Source organism: Macaca nemestrina, chromosome 9 (genome assembly GCF_043159975.1).
Source record: "Macaca nemestrina isolate mMacNem1 chromosome 9, mMacNem.hap1, whole genome shotgun sequence".
Taxonomy (NCBI): Eukaryota; Metazoa; Chordata; class Mammalia; order Primates; family Cercopithecidae; genus Macaca; species Macaca nemestrina.
In genome coordinates this window covers 85971059-85989739 of record NC_092133.1, presented here as the reverse complement: position 1 = coordinate 85989739, position 18681 = coordinate 85971059, and the positions used below count along the sequence as shown (strand labels likewise).

The 18681-nt window shown below is 46.2% G+C and overlaps 1 protein-coding gene across 1 annotated transcript in view; it reads left to right on the top strand.

Moving 5' to 3' along the window:
- Positions 1–18681, top strand: part of LOC105486649 (V-set and transmembrane domain containing 4) — a 147501-nt gene that overhangs the window by 111460 nt on the left and 17360 nt on the right. The window contains exon 8 of the mRNA XM_071069971.1: positions 3764–3867. Coding sequence (XP_070926072.1) covers positions 3764–3826 — 63 coding nt within the window. The 3' untranslated portion in view covers positions 3827–3867. The remainder of the gene's footprint in view (positions 1–3763; positions 3868–18681) is intronic.

Sequence of the window (18681 nt, the reverse complement as noted above, 5' to 3'; positions counted from 1 at the left end):
TGGCTCTGTGTCTTTGAGAAGCCATTTGAGCTCTCTGACCTGCAGTGTCCTCATTTGAAAAGTGGCTAGGGCCAACAGGACTTAAACAGTCACCTTCCCACCTGGAACAAATCCGTATCCAGGGCAGAGGGCAGGGTTGGGTGAGGATGTTGCAGGGACATGGGGGGCTGCGCCCCAGAGCTGAGCTGTCGCATAGTCCTGGAGCTGGGAGTGGTCATGCTGGGAGGTAGAGAGCCCAGGGCTGGCTCCCTCATCAGCTTGCTCTCGCCATGGCCTGGAGATAAAACCCTCTGCTAATGTCATATGACCTGTGTGAACACACGGAGCACTGTGCCCGTCACAGAGGCCGTTCCACAAGGGTCAGCTCCCATCATTGCCGGGGACCTTCCCTGACACTGGCGATCAGTCCCCAGCTCCTAGCAGGGCTTATCTGGCAGGGTCTTCCTTCCTTAGACTGTTCTTCTTTGGAGAACAAGGTCATTAACGGATGGCTTTCTTCTCTCCTGGGGCCAGTGAGGGCAGGCCCTGCCAGCTGGGTCACCACACAATCCCTGCTGCCTGTCACAGAGCTACTACCTCACATTGCTTCTCAATACTTAGAAATACAACCAACTGCGGAGAAGGACTGGGAAGGTGCTTTGAAAACTAAAAAAAAAAAAAAGAAAAACAAAAACCACAACCCACAAGGCAGGAATTTCTTTTTCTTTTCCCTACAGATTTTGTTTCTAACTAAAGGCATCCAAATTCCCTACCCCAAACCACCACATTGTCCAGAGTTTCCACAACTCAGCAAAACACACACACACACACACACACACACAAAAAAAAAAAAAAAAAAAAACACACGGCTATATTTATCCTGTTGGCAGCCCCCCTCTGCCAGTTTCCATCAAAGACCGGCCTGAAATAACATGCATGTCTGGGGGTGGTGACATGGCTGAGGTGGCTGGCGGCACCCTCTGCTGTGGTGGGGCCAGGGTGGCCTTGATGGGAATTCTGAGTGTTCACACCTTGGGGCCCTGCAGAGGCTCCTTCTCTGTGAAACAAGAAAGCTGGTACATTTTTACCGAGAAACACTGGACCACTGTGGACCAGGGAGCCAGCTCAGGGCTAGTCCCACACACTCAGTTCAGCTATCCCCAGCAGCATCTAAAGGCACCCCAGGCCAGGCGTGGTGGCTCACACCTGTAATCTCAGCACTTTGGGAGGCCAAGGTGGGTGGTTCGCCTGAGGTCAGGAGTTCGAGACCAGCCTGATCAATATGGTGAAACCACATCTCTACTAAAAACACAAAAATTAGCCATGCATGGTGGCATGCACCTGTAGTCCCAGATACTCAGGAGGCTGTGGCAAGATAATTGCTTGAACCCAGGAGGTGGAGGCTGCAGTGAGCCAAGATCACCTCACTGCACTCCAGCCTGGGCAACAGAAAGAAAGAAGAAAAATAAATAAATAAATAAATAAATAAATAAATAAATAAATAAAGGCACCCCAGTCAGAAAACCACAGCTAAGATCTTGGATCTGGAGGAAATGTCCTCAACTTCCTAAGAATAAGCCTGGCCTCAGTATCTAGATAGTTTCAGGCTACTGTGTACAGGCTTGAATTGAGTTTTAAAAAGCAAAAGACAAAATGTTATTTCCCCAGATGCAATCCCAGCTCTGGAGCAAGGTGTGAGAGTCCCTTATGTTTGTAAGTTGCTTATAGTTTGCAAAGTGTGTTCCTGGTATATTTATTTTTCCCCTGAATTCAACACATACATATTTTAAGTACTGTCTCTGAGGAAGGGCCAGGAGTTGGTCTAATTTCAGCCCACTCTAGGACTTCCTAGCTATTTAACGAAGGCAGTGGCGTCTCCTGCTGCCTCCTTATACCCAGACAGGCTCACCCCCTCATGCTGTTCATCCATATCAAGTTGCCTTTCATCCTCCAGTGACGCCACATCACTGTCTGCCCTGCAATCTGTGATGTTCAGACAGGCTCCGTGTTTTCTTCTGAGTAACTGTGTGACTCTGCAGCTCACACACTGACATCTCAAAGCAGAGAGAAGTGGAGCTTTTAAACATGCACAAGGCCAAGTCAAACCCATGCAGAACAGATGACCTTGCATCTACCCTCTGAGCACTCTAGTACACTGCATGTGCCCCTGCAGGGTTGCCCCCACTAGGATGCATTCCCGACTTTTATTTTTTGCTTTTTTGATTGTGGTAAAACTTACATAACATTTACCATTTTAACTGTTTTCAAGTGTACAGTTCAGTGGCACTAAGTGCATCACATTGCTGTACAACCACCTCTGCCATCCATCCCGGAATTTCTCCATCATCCCAAACTGAAACTCTGTCCCCATTAATAACTCCTCATCCCCCTCTACTCACCAGCCTCTAGGAACCACCACTCTGCTTTCTGATTCTTTTTAATTTATTTTAAGTTCCGGGATGCATGTTCAGGGTGTGCAGGTTTGTTACACAGGTAAACATGTGCCATGGTGCTTTGCTGCACCGATCAACCCATCACGTAGGTATTAAGCCCTGCATGCATTAGCTATTTATCCTGATGTTCTCCCTCCCCTACCCCACTGACAGGCCTCATTGTGTGTTCTCCTCCCTGTGTCCATGTGTTCTCATTGTTCAACTCCCACTTATGACTGACAACATGTGGTGTTTGGTTTTCTGTTCTTGTGTTAGTTTGCTGAGGATAATGGCTTCCAGCTTCATCCACATCCCTGCAAAAGACATGGTCTTGTTCCTTTTTATGGCTGCATAGTATTCCAGTGGTGTATATGTGCCACATTTTCTTTATCCAGTTTATCATTGACAGGCATTTGGGTTGATTCCATGTCTTTGCTATTGTGAATAGTGCTGCAATGAACATATGCATGTATGTATCTCTATAATAGAATGATTTTGTTTCTATACATTTGCCTATTCTAAGTGCCTCATAGTAGTGAAATCATATGGGATTTATCTTTTTGTGCCTGGCTTATTATTTCACTTAGTATAATGTCCTCCAGGTTCATCCATGTTGTAGCATGCATCAGATTTCCTTCCTGTATAAGGCTAAATAATATTCCATTGGATGTATCACCACATTTTGTGCATCCATTTATTTGTGGATGGATGCGTGGGTTGTTTCTGCTTTTGGCTGTTGTGAATAGTGAGGCTATGAACATGGGTGTATAAGGACCTTTTTGAGTCCCTGCTTTCAAAGGGTGCGTGTTTCCTAAGAGTCATTTCGTCATCATGCAGCACATGGCCTCTCATAGACCCAGTGCCCTATAAATACAAGGGGACTTCAAAAAGTTCATGGGAAAATTGAATATATATATTTATGTGTGTGTGTATATATATACACACACACACACTTTATTTTTCAAAATAAACTTCATCAACATCAAGACACTTTTGTAAATGGTGATACCAGCCATTTAGTCCATCCCTAAAGAAATGAAGATCCCAGGAGTTTAGCCATGTCAGTGCAGTCTTTTTTACCTTACTAAATGAAAATAAATAGATGCGCTTTACATATGTTTTAAGATTAGGAAAGAAAAATAAGTCAGAAGGAGCCCAATCATGGCCTAATGATTTCCATCGAAGCTGTCACAAAATTGCTTTTGTTTGATGAGAGGAATGAGCAGGAGGTCTGCCGTGGTGGCAAAGGACTCCCTGGGAAGCTTTCCCTGGTGTTTTTCTGCCAAAGTTTCATCTAACTTTCTTGAAACACTCTCATAATCAGCAGATATTATTGTTCTTTGGCCCTCTAGAAAGTCAACAAGCAAAATGCCTTGAGCAGCCCACAGAACTGTTGCCATGACCTTTCCTCCTGACCCGTCCACTGTTGCTGTGACTCGTCCACTTCCACTTCTTGGTAGGTGTTGCTTTGATCATGCTTTGTCTTCAGGATCATACTGGTAAGGTCATGTTTCATCTCCTATTACGATTCTTCAAAGAAATGCTTCAGGATCTTGATCCCACTTGTTTAAAATGTTCATTGAAAGCTCTGTTCTTGTCTGACAGCAGGGAGTGGAGTGTGCTCAATTTTAATTTTTCTCAGAGTTGTATTAGCTGAGACAGTGGAGATGTCTATGATGTTGGCTCTTGTTTCTGCTGTTAATCATTCGTCCTCTTCAATGAAGGCCCAAACGAGATGGATTTTTTTCCTCACAAACTGATGTGGATGGTCTCCTGCTGCAGGCTTCATCCTCAACATCGTCTCATCCTTTCTCAACACAAGTTACTCATTTATTAACTGCTGATTTCCTTGGGGCACAGTCCTCATAAACTTTTGGTAAAGCATCGATAATCTCACCCATTCTTTTACCCAATGTTCACTATAAATTTGATGTTTGCTCTTACTTCAATTTTAGCAAAATTCATGTTGTTCTCAAAGGGACTTTTTTCAAACCGATGTCTGATCCTTCTTAGTGTCTCAAACTAGATGCTGTTCAAAAATGTTATAATGAGTTATTATGACTTTATTTTGATACAAAAAATTTAAAATGCATCATAGTTTTTTCATCATAAGCATTTTCCACGAGCTTTGTGAAGACCCCTCATGTGCCCGGGCTGCGTCATTGCCATTTCTTGCCATTCAGGAGCATGGGGTCCCACACTGTGGCAATGAAGACGTCTTTGGAAGTCAATGTTCTCTTTGAGGGACATTTAGATATTTTGATATATTAAATTAATGATAACCAAGGATAAAATTTAGTGACTAAATTAGTCACTAAATTATGTATCTAATTTGTAATTAAGACCATTCTATTTATCTAACTCAATGATTAGGGGGAATTGAAGTGGCTTGAATGAGAATTGGAAAAAAGCTGCAATATTTGGTTTTCATAGTAGAACATCCTAGTAGTCGTTTGAGGTCTGAACCTGATTTGGATCCTTGAAGCAATGCCATGTGAGCCCTGAGCAGGGAGGGGCTCAGGGGTCTGGTGAAAGTGACCAGCACGTGTCAGGCCCCTGCCTGCTCGGTACAGCTGTCCCAGCATTCTTGCCCAGCTGAGCCTCTATCCCAGGAACCATTGGCCTAAATCTATCCATCCCGATTAGCCCAGCAGGGGTGCTCTTGTTTAGTTCATTGAGAGGGACCCTAAAAACCCAAGGATTTAATAGGTTGCTGGAGTTCAGGATATGGCAGAAGGAGGCCAGGGGCTGGTTAGCTACAGTGCAGGCCTTAGAAACCGTGTGATATTCTTAGAATATCATCTTGAAGCATTTCAGCCACTTTCTTGCTGTTTCCAGCTTCTTACCACTCTGAGTCTTATTCTCACCTATGAAATGAAGAGGTTTCCTCTTGAGCTGTGACTAGGCTCAAAGAAGTTTGCACAGCAAAGGGCCACGCAGCCTGCCCGGGGCCCACTCCATGCTCAGGGCATGTCCTTCAGTGTAGATCTCCCTTCCCGGGTCTGCTAGCCACACCCCTGCTGCTTCACTGCATGTGGCCAACCTGGGGCCTCAGTTTCCTCACCCACAATGTTCTGACAATGATGGCATCCTTGAAGACTTTTCTGAGGATGAGGCAGAACTGCACAGTAAGCCCCTGCCCAGGGACCGGTCCACAGCCGGTGTGGGCTGTGCAGTTGTGGCTTTCCCTAGGCAGCCGGGATTCTGGGTGTTGGAGGCTTTCCTCTGCTTCCCTGTGCTCCCTGGGTCTTAATGGCTGCCTGGGGCCTCTGGCGGGGGCTGCCGGGTGGGAGTCTCCCCAGCAGACCTCTGCTCAAGCGATGCTAATTGTGCCTGAGAGAACGGCTCACTAGAGTGGAAAATAGTCCTCATATATCTAGCTGAAGACGATAATGACCTTTTAAATAACAGAAGCAATTTTATTTCAATACCTCAATTACTCTGAACTCTCAAATGTCAAAGTGCTCGGCACTTTCAAAATAGCTTAATATAGACATTTATAGCACTTAGACACAGCTAGTTTCTTATCTAACCTAATTATGTGTTGTACAGGAAATGGCGAAGCTCACCATCTGTGTTATTTTTCACAGTGATCCCCACGCACAGCCCTGGGCTCTGCCTGGAGTCGGCCAGGAGAGTTTCTCCCCAGCAGAGAGTGCTGCTGCTCTGGGAAGAGGTATGGTTGGGGCTCTGCCAGGGGCATGACCTCCAGCTACAAGAGGAGAGGAGGTTAAAAGTGGCCCTCCCAGTTCAGTGAATATCAACAGCACTGCGCCCTGACTCAGGAGAACTCTCACTTGTGTGGGGTGCGAAGGCCCCTGGGACCAGAGGAAAGGCCAGGGAGGGGGGCCAGGGTAAGCTGAGGTGGGGTGGGTGGGGGTACTTCTGCCTTGTTGGGAAAAGCCAGGAGCCACCTTCCCAGGATGCGAGATGGAGCGAGGCCAGGATCACCTGGCATGGCCAGCAGCACCTTCTGCTCCTGTTTCCCACTGCTGTCTGCCTTTCTCCATGTCTGCACCAGAGGCCACCGGGGTGAATGGCCCTCTGTGTCCCCACCATTTCCTCTCTGATCTGGTTCCTGACACTCTCCATCACTGTCTCGAATTGCAGCCGCCTCCCTGCTGCTTCTCAGAATGGCCCCTGCCCCAGGACAGGCACTGCTCACCTCAGCACCTGGAATCTTCTCCCAGGACTCCCACATGGCCATGCCTTCTTTTCTCCAGCTCCCAGATGCCACCTGTTGGGGAGCCTGTCTCTGACCACCCTACCACATTTTCTCTCCCCAGGGCTTCCTCGCCCCTTCCCTGCTAGTTTAGCGTTTTGTTTTTCTTCCTTAGAGTGGCGCCTCACATACGAGGTTTGATACCTCTGTAATTTTTGTCTGTCTCTCTAAGCAGAATGCAAGCAGATTGCAGGCTAGTGCTTTTGCTTATTACCACTTCGGTATCTCCGGTGCCAAGGCATAGTAACCACTTAATGAATACATGTTGAATGTATGGTGTATGTGTGAAGGGAGGGAGGGAAGGAAAGAGGCCACCAGTCCAGGTTGTGATATCTGTGAAGGGGGTGGGCAGCCCAGGGCTCCAGCCTGACCATGGTGGGTGGCTGGGTGACAAGCATGCTCTGCAAGGCCACCTTCACCACTTACTGGCTGGGCCAGGCATCCAGCTGGGGAAATGCATGCATTGCACACTATACATTGTCATCTTCTGACAAGACTGGGTATGCTCACTGACATTTTACAGATACAGAAACTGAGGCTTGGAGAGGTCACATAGAGTTCCACGAGTTCCTCAGCTAGAGATAGGCAAAGCAAAGCTGGGACATGATCCACAGTCTGTCCTGCTCCAAAAGCTACATCTTAGCCAGGCTGGGTGCTCCTGGCTGGTGTAGCTGCCGTGAGGCTGCCCATCTTGGCAAGGCCCCCTCTGGACCTCCTGACTTCCAGGCCTCCTGTGCCCTGCGCAGGCCTTGTCTCAAAAGCTCCCCCACCCTGCCCCGGGGGGCCAGGCAGCAGCCCCCTGCTCCCAGGACGCTGCCTACTCTGTCTCTTGGCATCTCTGTTCTTCTCTGCCTGGCTTCTGCTTGCTCACCTATGTCCAGCTCCCATGCCTGCTGTCCCCTGGCATATGGCACGGCACAGGGCTGGGGACGCCCCTGCTGAGATCGGCCACAGCAGAACTGTCTGCAATGACCGTTATCCTGCCCTTGGCAACATGCTTTGTAGCGCTGTGGAGGCCTCCTTTCAGTTTGTTGTTCACTCATTCTTCATTCATTTATTCGATCTGCCTTATGGAGCACCCCCATGGGGCCAAGCCTCTCTAGGCAGAACAGGCAGAGAGGTGTAAACAGGACGTGATTTCTGATCTTGAGGCCTTCACAGACACATTGGGGAGTTGGAGAGCGTACGGACATGGTCAGTTAGTGCCACGGTGCAGACCTTCCTTTCCCTGAATCCTCTTCCCCCACAACTCAGGTGGGATGAGGCGCCTTCCTTGGGCAGATTATGGGAAGAGGCAGGGCAAAATCTTATGCCCCCTGTGGAGAAGATGCCACCTCCGCACACCCAGGCCCCTCCTGAGGGAGCCGGGCCCCTCCGCTGGTCCATGACCTCTCTGCCCCTGCAGCAGGCTGGGCCTGGCACTGGCACCGCAGCAGGAGGCAGGTAGGATCCCCCGTGTTGGTGGTCAGACTGTCCAGGGGGAAGCACACACAAAGTACCACCCCACTCCTCACCCCCACTAGGCCATGTCCTATTCAGGTGGCCTGTGTGAGGGCAGTGGGAGCACAGGTGAGAAAGGGGCAGGGGAGGAAGAGGGAGGGCCATGTCTCAGAGCCAAGGAAAGGACCCTGGAGCTGAGTGTCCCACCTGGAGGCTCAGCACTGTTGGAATTCCTGACCAGGACTTGGAGCTCTTTGCGGCAATACGGTGTCAGCTGGGGAGACAGACTCCCTGAATCCAGGCCCTCTCAGCTTGGACTTGGCACTCAGCATCTCTGAGCATCAGTTTCACTGGCTGCAATGCATGAAGATGAGATGAGATAGCACGCATCTGCACCCTTCTGCCCTGCAGCTCCCAGTCCTCTGATGGGCACCCCTCACCACCTTCCTGGTATGTCCCACATGTCCCATCTCACGGGGCACCAGTTCTTGCACAGCACTCCTCATTCGCTGTGAGCTTTTCATTTTCTCCTGGACTGCCTCTAGGACTAGATTGTAAAATCTTGTGGGCTGGGGCCTTATCTGCCTCATTCACCCTTGTATCTTGGCACCTAGAAGACTAGATGTTTAATAATTATGAATAAATGTAGAACGAATGGTGGAGTAGGTTGCTCCTGCAAATTATTTAGAAATGTGTGCAGATCAAAGCTCCAAGGAGCCTAGGTCAGGGAAATGCTGTGAGTGTTCTCTTTTTACACCCACAAAGTGAGGGTCACAGGGAGACGAGGGCTTCTGCACAGTTCCCAAGCCCCAAATCTCCCTGAGGTGTTGCCCAGGTTTGTCAATTAAAACAGGATCTGGGGCCAGTCTAATATTGTCCACACTTGAAGCAGCCTGCAGAAACAAAGCAGTAGGAAATGACAGGCTCTGGTGCAAACCGGAAAGGCTATCTAAGCCTCTCCAAGGCTTTCAACCCTCAAGTAATGACTCTCACTGTGTAGCCCAAACAGAAGACACTTGCAGGCTCTGCCTGGTCCCCCAAACCACCAGTTTGTGACCCTGCTGTGGTTCTGGGGCCCCAAGAGACTGGGAGGCTGGGGGCCTCTGCCCCAGCTGCTGGGGGTCGTCACCATTGACCACTGAGACTAAAAGGACCAGGTGAACAATTGGCCAATCCCTTGCTCACCACAGGCATCTTAAGAACTGAGACCCTGCAGCGCTGGTGAGAAGGATTCTGCTAACTCTCACCATGTGATCCCAAAGTCCCCAGGCTCTGCCAGGGAGCCTTGAGGGAGGGATGGGAATGTCCCTCCTCTGTGAGCTGTATTCTCTACTGTAAAAGGGCAGGTTGTCCAGATAGGACCCTGCAGTTCTAGGACATTGTCTGGGGGTGTCCCATGCCCTCAGGATCCGGTTTTCAGGATCCTGGAGGATGCTCCATCTTCCTTGTGCGTGTCATGTACCTCCAGCCCCTTGAGGACCCCACTTTTGCACTGGGCCTACTGCTTGAGCCCCCTCTGACTGCTCTGCATGTGCCCCTCAGTCTTGTTGAGCCCCAATCACACTGTGTTTCCAATGTGGAGAAGGCGCCTCTCCCCACCTGGAGCTGACTTTGCTGCTTTGGTCCCTGAGCTTGTCCCTGATCTTGTGCCCAAGGCTTTCCATGCTCTTCGCAGGATTGCTCTGGGAACTCATCTGAGAACAGGGGCTGGAAACCACAGCCACATTTCAATATAGCCCCAAAGCTAAGAATGGCTTTTGTATTTTTAAATATTTGGAAACACATCAAAAAAAGAATAATATTTTGTGACGCGGAAATGATGCAAAACTCTAAGCTCGGTGTCTACAGTAAATAGTGGCATCAGGACACAACCGCCCTCCTTCACATATGCATTCAAGTGTTGTCTCTGGCTGTTTTCATGCTCTAAGGGCAGTGTTGATCTTTCTGGAAACTGCCAAACTGTTTTGCAAAGTGTGTGTATCATTTCACATTCTCATCTGCAGTAAAAAAGAGTTTCAGTTTCCCCACATCCTTGCAAACAGGATGGTCAGTCTTTTTCATTTTAGCCCTTTTTATAGAGTTGTAGCATATCATTTGGTTTTAATTTGCATTTGTCTGGTGATAATTATATTGAGTAGCTTTTCATGTGCCTGTTTGCCGTCTGGATATCTTCTTTAGGAAGTGTCTGTTCAGATCTTTTGCATATTTCTTCTACTGTGTTGTTTTCTTGTTACTACATTTGAGAGGTTTTCAATATAATCTGCATACAAGTCTTTGGTTAGAGAAATAATTTACAAATATTTTCTCTCTGTCCATGCTCAACTTTTTCTTTTGTTAACAGTGTCTGTGATGTAAAATATTCAGTGTCAACTTGATTGGATGGAAAGATACAAAGTATTGATCCTAGGTGTGTCTGTGAGGGTGTTGCCAAAGGAGATTAACATTTGAGTCAGTGGGCTGGGAAAGGCAGACCCACCTTAATCTGGGTGGGCACAATCTAATCAGCTGCCAGAAAATACAAAGCAGGCAGGAAAACATGATAGGAGAGACTGGTCTAGCCTCCCAGCCTACGTCTTTTTCCTGTGCTGGATGCTTCCTGCCCTCGAGTCTCAGACTCCAATTCTCCAGTTTTGGGACTTGGACTGGCTCTCTTTGCTCTTCACCTTGCCGACAGTCTATCGTGGGACCTTATGATCGTGTAAGTTAATACGTAATAAACTCCTATATGTGTGTGTATATATATAGATATATATAATAGTTTATTATTTATACATATCCTATTAGCTCTGTCCCTCTAAAGAACCCTGACAAATACAGATTTTGGTACCAGGAGTGGTTCTAGAGGAACAGAATATTAAGGATGGAGTTCTTTTGTGACTTTGGGATTTCTGGAGTTGGCTGCTTAATATGAGTAGACCAAAAAATGCTAAGGACTCTACTTGTAATAGTATGGAGAACACTGATAGTCCTTGGCTTGAACTGTTTAGAGAGTTACGCAAAATAAATGTATTTGACACTCCTGATTCACTGCTCATGAGAGCCAAGGAGTTTAGTGACTCTATACATAATACATTTGACTATATGTGGAAAACCAAGGAACATAATTAAGCTGGTTGGTTGCTCCTAAGTCCAGAGGATAAAGTGATGAATGCAAATGAATTCAGGGATTCTGCCTCCTGGCTTCAGAAGCAGATACTGAGCCTCAAATCTGTTAAGATTGCCCTGAGTGAAAGTCTTATCTCTTGCAGAGAAAGAGCTGAAATTATTGAAAAACAGGCACAAGCTCTTATTATGCAAGTGGGTGACCTGCAACGAAAGGTGCATGCACAGCCTCACCAGACATCTACTGTTAAAGCGAGGGCATTGATTGGAAAATAATGGTACCCTGCACCTTGGAATGGGGACATGTGTGAGGATCCTGATGAAGCTGGGGTCATTGAGTTTGTAAACTCTGATGAATGTTTCTTGTCAGAAGAAATGGCTTCTCCATCCACAGTAGTGGCAACATCCCTTCTGACCCATGCTGCCATCAGCCTTTCACCTTTGTCTAAGTAGATAAACCATGCACTGCTTGAGGCAACAATGAGACCTCCCATGAAGCTGTTGCCAGGCAAAAGAATGTTGATTTCCCTCAGGAACCACCTGCAACACCCTTGTTTGCTTCTAGACCTATAGCTAGACTAAAGTCCTGGTGGACCCCCGTAGGTAAGGTTGAGAGTGTGACCCTTGAGGAGGTGCACTACCCTGGAAAAGAATTGCTTGAGTTTTCTAACTTATATAAACAGAAATCTGGAAGGAGGCATCAAAATGGATATTAAGGGTATGGGATAATGGTGGAAGGAGCACGGAGTTGAATCAGGCTGAATTTATTGATTTGGGCCCACTAAGTAGGGACTCTGGTTTTAATGTTGCAACTTGGGGAGTTAAAAAAAGGTTCTAATCGTTTATTTGCTTGGTTAGCTGAAATATGGATTAAAAGATGGCCTACTGTGAATGAGCTGGAAATGCCTGATCTCCGTTGGTTTAATGTAGAGGAAGGGATCCAAAGGCTTAGGAAGATTGGGATGGTGGAGTGGATTAGTCACTTTAGATCTACTGGTCTAAGCTGGGAGGGTCCAGAAGATATACCCTTGACCCATGCCTTGCAAGATAGATTTGCAAGGACAGCACCTGCATCTTTGAAGAGCCCTGTAATTGCTCTCCTATGCAAGTCAGAGCTAATGGTGGGAACCACAGTCACTCAACTACAAAATTTAAATACAATGGGAATAGTTGCATCCCGAGGTGGCGGAGGCCAAGTGGCGGCACTCAACCATCAAAGGCAACGTGGGTGTAGCTACCATAATGGACAGCAGAGGCAAAGCAACAATCAGAATAGCCTGACTCGTGTAGAACTCTGGCACTGGCTAATTAATCACAGTGTTCCTAGAAGTGAAATTGATAGGAAGTGTACTGTATTCCTACTTAATTTATACAAGCAGAAAACTTCTATGGACAAAGGACTAATTTGAGTTACAGAAACAAAGAATCTGCCTCTCAATCAATTTCCAGACTTAAGCCAGTTTACAGACCCATAACCCCTTGAATGAAGGGAGGCTGTGTCCCCTTGAGGAAAGACCCCACTACGTTACTGACAATTTATGCAATGAGTCTTTCTCCCATCCTTCCCCAAGGAGACCTCTGGCCTTTTACCAGGGTAACTGTGCACTGGAGAAAGGGAAATGATCATATATTTGGGGGACTACTGGATATTGGCTCTGAGCTGACACTGATTCCAGAGGACCCAAAAGATATTGTGGTCCTCTAGTTAAAGTAGGGTCTTATGGAGGTCAGGTAATTAATGGAGTTTTAGCTCAGGTCCGACTTACAGTGGGTCCAGTGGGTCCCCAGACTCATCCTGTGGTCATTTCCCCAGTGCCAGAATGCATAATTGGCATAGACATACTTAGCAGCTGGCAGAACCCCCACATTGGCTCTCTGACTGGTAGGGTAGGGCTATTGTGGTGGGAAACGCCAAATGGAAGCCATTAGAGCTTCCTCTACCTAGAAAAATAATGAGAAAAATAGTAAGTCAGAAACAATATTGCATCCCTGGAGGGATTGCAGAGATTAGTGCCACCATCAAGGACTTGAAAGATGCAGGGGTAGCGATTCCCACCACATCACTATTCAATTCTCCCATTTGGCCTGTGCAGAAGACAGATGGATCTTGGAGAATGACAGTGACAGTGGATTATTGTAAGCTTAACCAAGTGGTGACTCCAGTTGCAGCTGCTGTACTAGATGGGTTTCATTGCTTGAGCAAATTAATACATCTCCTCGTACCTGCTATGCAGCCATTGACTTGGCAAATGCCTTTTTCTCCATTCCTGTCCATAAGGCCCACCAGAAGCAATTTGCCTTCAGTTGGCAAGGCCAGCAGTATACCTTTACTGTCCTATCTCAGAGGTATAACAACTTTACAGCTTTGTGTCATAATCTTATTAGGAGAGACCTTGATGGCTTTTCACTTCTGCAAGATATCACTTTGGTCTATTACATTGATGACACTATGTTGATTGGATCCAAAAAGCAGGAAGTAGCAAACACACTGGATTTATTGGTGAGACATTTGCATGCCAGAGGATGGGAAATAAATCTGACTAAAATTCCGGAACCTTCTACCTGAGTAAAATTTCTAGGGTTCCAGTGGTGTGGGGCTGTCGAGATATTCCTTCAAAGGTAAAGGGTAAGTTACTGTATTTGGCCTCTATGATAATCAAGAAAGAGGCACAATGCCTAGTGGGCCTATTTGGGTTTTGGAGGCAACACATTCCTCATTTGGGTGTGTTACTCTTGCCCATTTATCTAGTGACCTGAAAGGCTGCCAGTATTGAGTGAGGTTCAGAACAGGAGAAGGCTCTGCAACAGGTCCAGGCTGCTGTGAAAGCTGCTCTGCCACTGAAGCCATATGACCCAGCAATCCAGTGGTGTGTGAGGTGTCAGTGGCAGATAGGGATGCTGTTTGGAGCCCTTGGCAGGCCCCTGTAGATAAATCATAGAGGAGGCCTCTAGGATTTTGGAGCAAGGTTCTGCCATCTGCTGGAGATAACTACTCTCCTTTTAAGAAACAGCTCTTGGTCTGTTACCGAGCTTTGGTGGAAACTGAACTTTTGACTATGGGTCATCAAGTCACCATGCAACCTGAACTACCTATTATGAACTGAGTGCTTTCTGATCCATCTAGCCATAAAGTGGGTTGTGCACAGCAGCATTCCATCATCAAATGGAAGTGGCATATATGTGATCAGGCTCCAGCAGGTCCTGAAGGCACAAGTAAGTTACATGAGGAAGTGACTCAAATGCCCATGGTCTACACTCCTGCTACCCTGCCTTCTCTCCCCCAGCCTGCACCCATGGCCTCATGGGGAGTTCCTTATGATCAGCTGACAGAGGAAGGAAGAGAACCATCACAGATGGTTCTGCATGATATGCAGGCACCACCCAAAAGTGGACAGCTGCAGCACTATAGCCCCTTTCTAGGACATCCCTGAAAGACAGTGATGAAGGAAAATCTTCCCAGTGGGCAGAACTTTGAGCAGTGCACCTGGTTGTGCACTTTGCATGGAAGAGAAATGGCCAGATGTGCAATTATATACTGATTCATGGGCTGTTGCCAATGGTTTGGCTTGATGATCAGGTACTTGAAAGAAGCATGATTAGAAAAATGATGACAAAGAAATTTGGGGAAGAGGTATGTGGACAGACCTCTTGGAGTAGTCAAAAACCGTGAAGATGCTTGTATCCCATGTGAGCACTCACCAACGGGTGACCTCAGCGAGGAAGATTTTAATAATCAAGTGGATAAGATGACCCATTCTGTTTCTGTGGACGCCACTCAGCCTCTTTCCCCAGCCACCCCTGTCATCGCCCAAAGGGCACACGAACAAAGTGGCCATGGTGGCAGGGATGGAGGTTACGCATGGACTCAGCAACATGGACTTCCACTCACCAAGGCTGACCTGGCTATGGCCACTGCTGAGTGACCAATTTGCCAGCAGCAGAGACCAACATTGAGCCCTCTATATGGCACCATTCTTCGGGGTGATTAGTCAGCTACCTGGTGGCAGGGTGATTACATTGGATCTCTTCCATCATGGAAATGGCAGAGGTTTTTCCTCACTGGAATAGACACTTACTCTGGATATGGGTTTGCCTATCCTATATGCAATGCTTCTGCCAAGACTACCATCCGTGGATTCACAGAGTGCCTTGTCCGCCATCATGGTATTCCACACAGCATTGCCTCTGACCAAGGCACTCACTTTGTGGCTAAAGAAGTGCAGCAGCGGGCTCATGCTCATGGAATTCACTCGTCTTACCATGTTTCCCATCATCCTACAGCAGCTGGATTGATAAAACGGTAGAAATGGACTTTTGAAGTCACAATTACAACACCAGCTAGGTGACAATAAATTGCAGGGCTGGGACAAAGTTCTCCAGAAAGCTGTGTATGCTCTGAATCAGTGTCCAATATATGACACTGTTTGTCTCATAGCCAGGATTCATGGGTAAAATAATCAAGGGGTGGAAGTGGAAGTGGCACCACTCACCATCACCCCTAGTGATCCACTAACAAAATTTTTCCTTCCTGTTCCCATGACATTACGTTCTGCTGGCCTAGAGGTCTTAGTTCCAGAGAGAGGAACACTGCCACCAGAAACACAACAACAATTCCATTAAGCTGAAAGTTAAGATTGTCACCTGGACACTTTGGGCTCCTTCAACAGGCTAAGAAAGGAGTTATAGTGTTGACTGGGGTGATTGACCTGGACTATCAAGATGGAATCAGTCTACTACTCCATAATGGAGGTAAGGAAGAGTATGTATGGAATACGGGAGATCCACTTGGGTGTCTCCTAGTATTAGCATGTCCTGTGATTAAGGTCAATGGGAAACTACAACAGCCCAATTCAGGCAGGACTACAAATGACCTAGACCCCTCAGGAATGAAGGTTTGGGTCACTCCACCAGGAAAAAAAACATGACCTGCTGAGGTGCTTGCTGAAGGCAGAGGGAATCCAGAATGGGTAGTTGAAGAAGGTAGTCATAGATACCAGCTACAACTACATGACCAGCTGCAAAAACGAGGACTGCACCTGTCATGAATGTTTCCTCCTTCTTTTGTTAAAAACAAGTTTGTGCATGTATACACTTGTACTAAGAAAATATCTTCATTCTATTTCCTTTTTCTTTAACATGTGACGTAAGATTTATTGACTTCATATCAGCATTTAAGTATTGTTAACTTCATGTAATAGTATTTGGGTTGGGGATTGGTGTGTTTCTGATTGTACAAAGGATAGTTGTATTATGTTAGATGTAATTATGAGCTTATTGTTCTTTGTATTTGAAGATTATGTATGATATCAGGAGATGTGTGTGGGTTCAAGTTGACAAGGGGTGGACTTGTGATGGTTAATAATGAGCGTCAACTTAATTGGATTGAAAAAAGTATTGATCCTGGGTGTGTCTGTGAGGGTGTTGCCAAAGGAGATTAATATTCGAGTCAGTGGGGTGGGGAAGGCAGACCCACCCTTAATCTGGTGGGCACAATCTATCAGCTGCCAGAAAATATAAAGCAGTCAGAAAAATGTGAAAGGCAAGACTGGCCTAGCCTCCCAGCCTATGTCTGTCTCCCGTGCTGGATACTTCCTGCCCTCAAACACTGGACCCCAAATTCTTCAGTTTTGGGACTCGGACTGGCTCACCTTGCACCTCAGCTTGCAGACGGCCTATTGTGAGACTTCGTGATCATGTAAGTTAATACTTAATAAACTCCCCTTTATATATATATATACACACACACAAACACACACATATATGTATGTGTGTGTGTGTATAGATGCATATATGTATGGATATATGTATATATTTGTATATATATATACACATATATATGTGTGTGTGTGTGTGTGTGTGTATATACATATCTCATTAGTTCTGTCCCTTTAAAGAACCCTGACTAATACAGTGTCTTTCAATGACCTGGAGATCTTAAGTCTGACAAAGCTCAATTCATCATTTTTTTTTCTTAATTGATGATTTGAATAACTCCAGTTTACAAAGAAGTTTTCCTAGGTTTTCTTCTAGAAGTTTTACAATTTTAGGTTTCACTTTTAGGTCTACAATTTATTTAAAATTAATTTTTCTTGATGGCATGAGGTGTCAGTCACAGTTCTGTTTTTGTCATTGCACATGGATACTCACTGTTCCTACGCTGTTTGATGAAAGGGCTCTTTCTTCCACTGTATTTCCTTGGCACATATTTCAAAGTCAGTTAACCACACGTGGGTTTGTTTCTGGACTCTATTCTGTTCCATTGATTTCTCTGTCCTCAACATCAACAGCACACTGTCTTGATTACTGAAGCTTTCTAATAAGTTGAAATCATGTAATGTAAATCCTCTAACTTTGTTCTTCATTCAATGTTTTTAGGCTCTAACTTATTCTAGGCCCTTTGCATTTCCATATGAATTTCAGAATCAGTTTGTCAGTTTCTACAAAAAAGCCCATTGTAATTTTCACTGGGATTAGGTTGAATCTGTAGCTCAATTTGGGGAGAACTGACATCTCAACAATATTGGGTCTCTTAATCTGTGGTTACGGTGTAGCTCTCCATTTATTTAGGTCTTTGATTTCCCTCAACAATGTTTTTTTAGTTTTCAGATTATATGTATTTTGGTCATATTAGTCCTAAGTAGTTCATATTTCTGATGTGTTTCTAAGTGATATCCAGAGTTTAGTTTCAATTTCTGACAGTTTTTTGGGGCTGAGATGTCCTGTGAGCTTAAACGTGGGGCATGAGGGAGGGGCATACTCAGAGATGTCTCAGAGGTTTTCGGCCTGAGCAACTGGTAGAAAGATACTTCCTTCCTGATGCTGACCACACGGAGACTGGACATACATGATCTTATAATAATGGTTATGATACCTTTCATTGTCATTATTGCATAACTGAGCACGTCCCAAGTTCCAGGCACCGGATTCCCACCTTACATGCAATTTCTCCTCAGATCCTCACAAAAGCTCTATGAAATTGTTCCCTGATTACTGTTTTGCAGAAGACGCTGACGAGCTAGTAGATCAGTCAATTTCCCCCAAAGTTACCTAGCTCTTGAAAGAAAGGCAGGCCTGGAACCCAGGGGTCAGCCTGTAGACGTGCACCACAGCCTCGTGCCTCTTTCTCCCGGGTGCAATGGAAGGCATGGCGTGACAGGTGGGATCAGTGGGTCCTTTTTCCACTCTGGCTGAGCTCACCTAGCTCAGGTGGACATACCTGGGGTCTCTTCTAGGCCATCTGCTTTCCAACAAAACACATGCCTGCCCCAGGATCTTGGGTTAGGACAGATCTCCCAGAGTATGGCTCAGGGACCCCCTAAAGTACCACAAGATGGTTGTAAGGCAGGCATAGACAAGCATTTTTTCTATCCAAAAGACTGAAGTTAATGACAAATACTAAGAATATTGTTGAGCAGATGATGTCAAAAAATCCTGAAGGTGGTATGGGAATGAGAAATATTTGGTGAACATTTGAATGATGAGGCAATGCCTCTGAGAGGGGAGAGA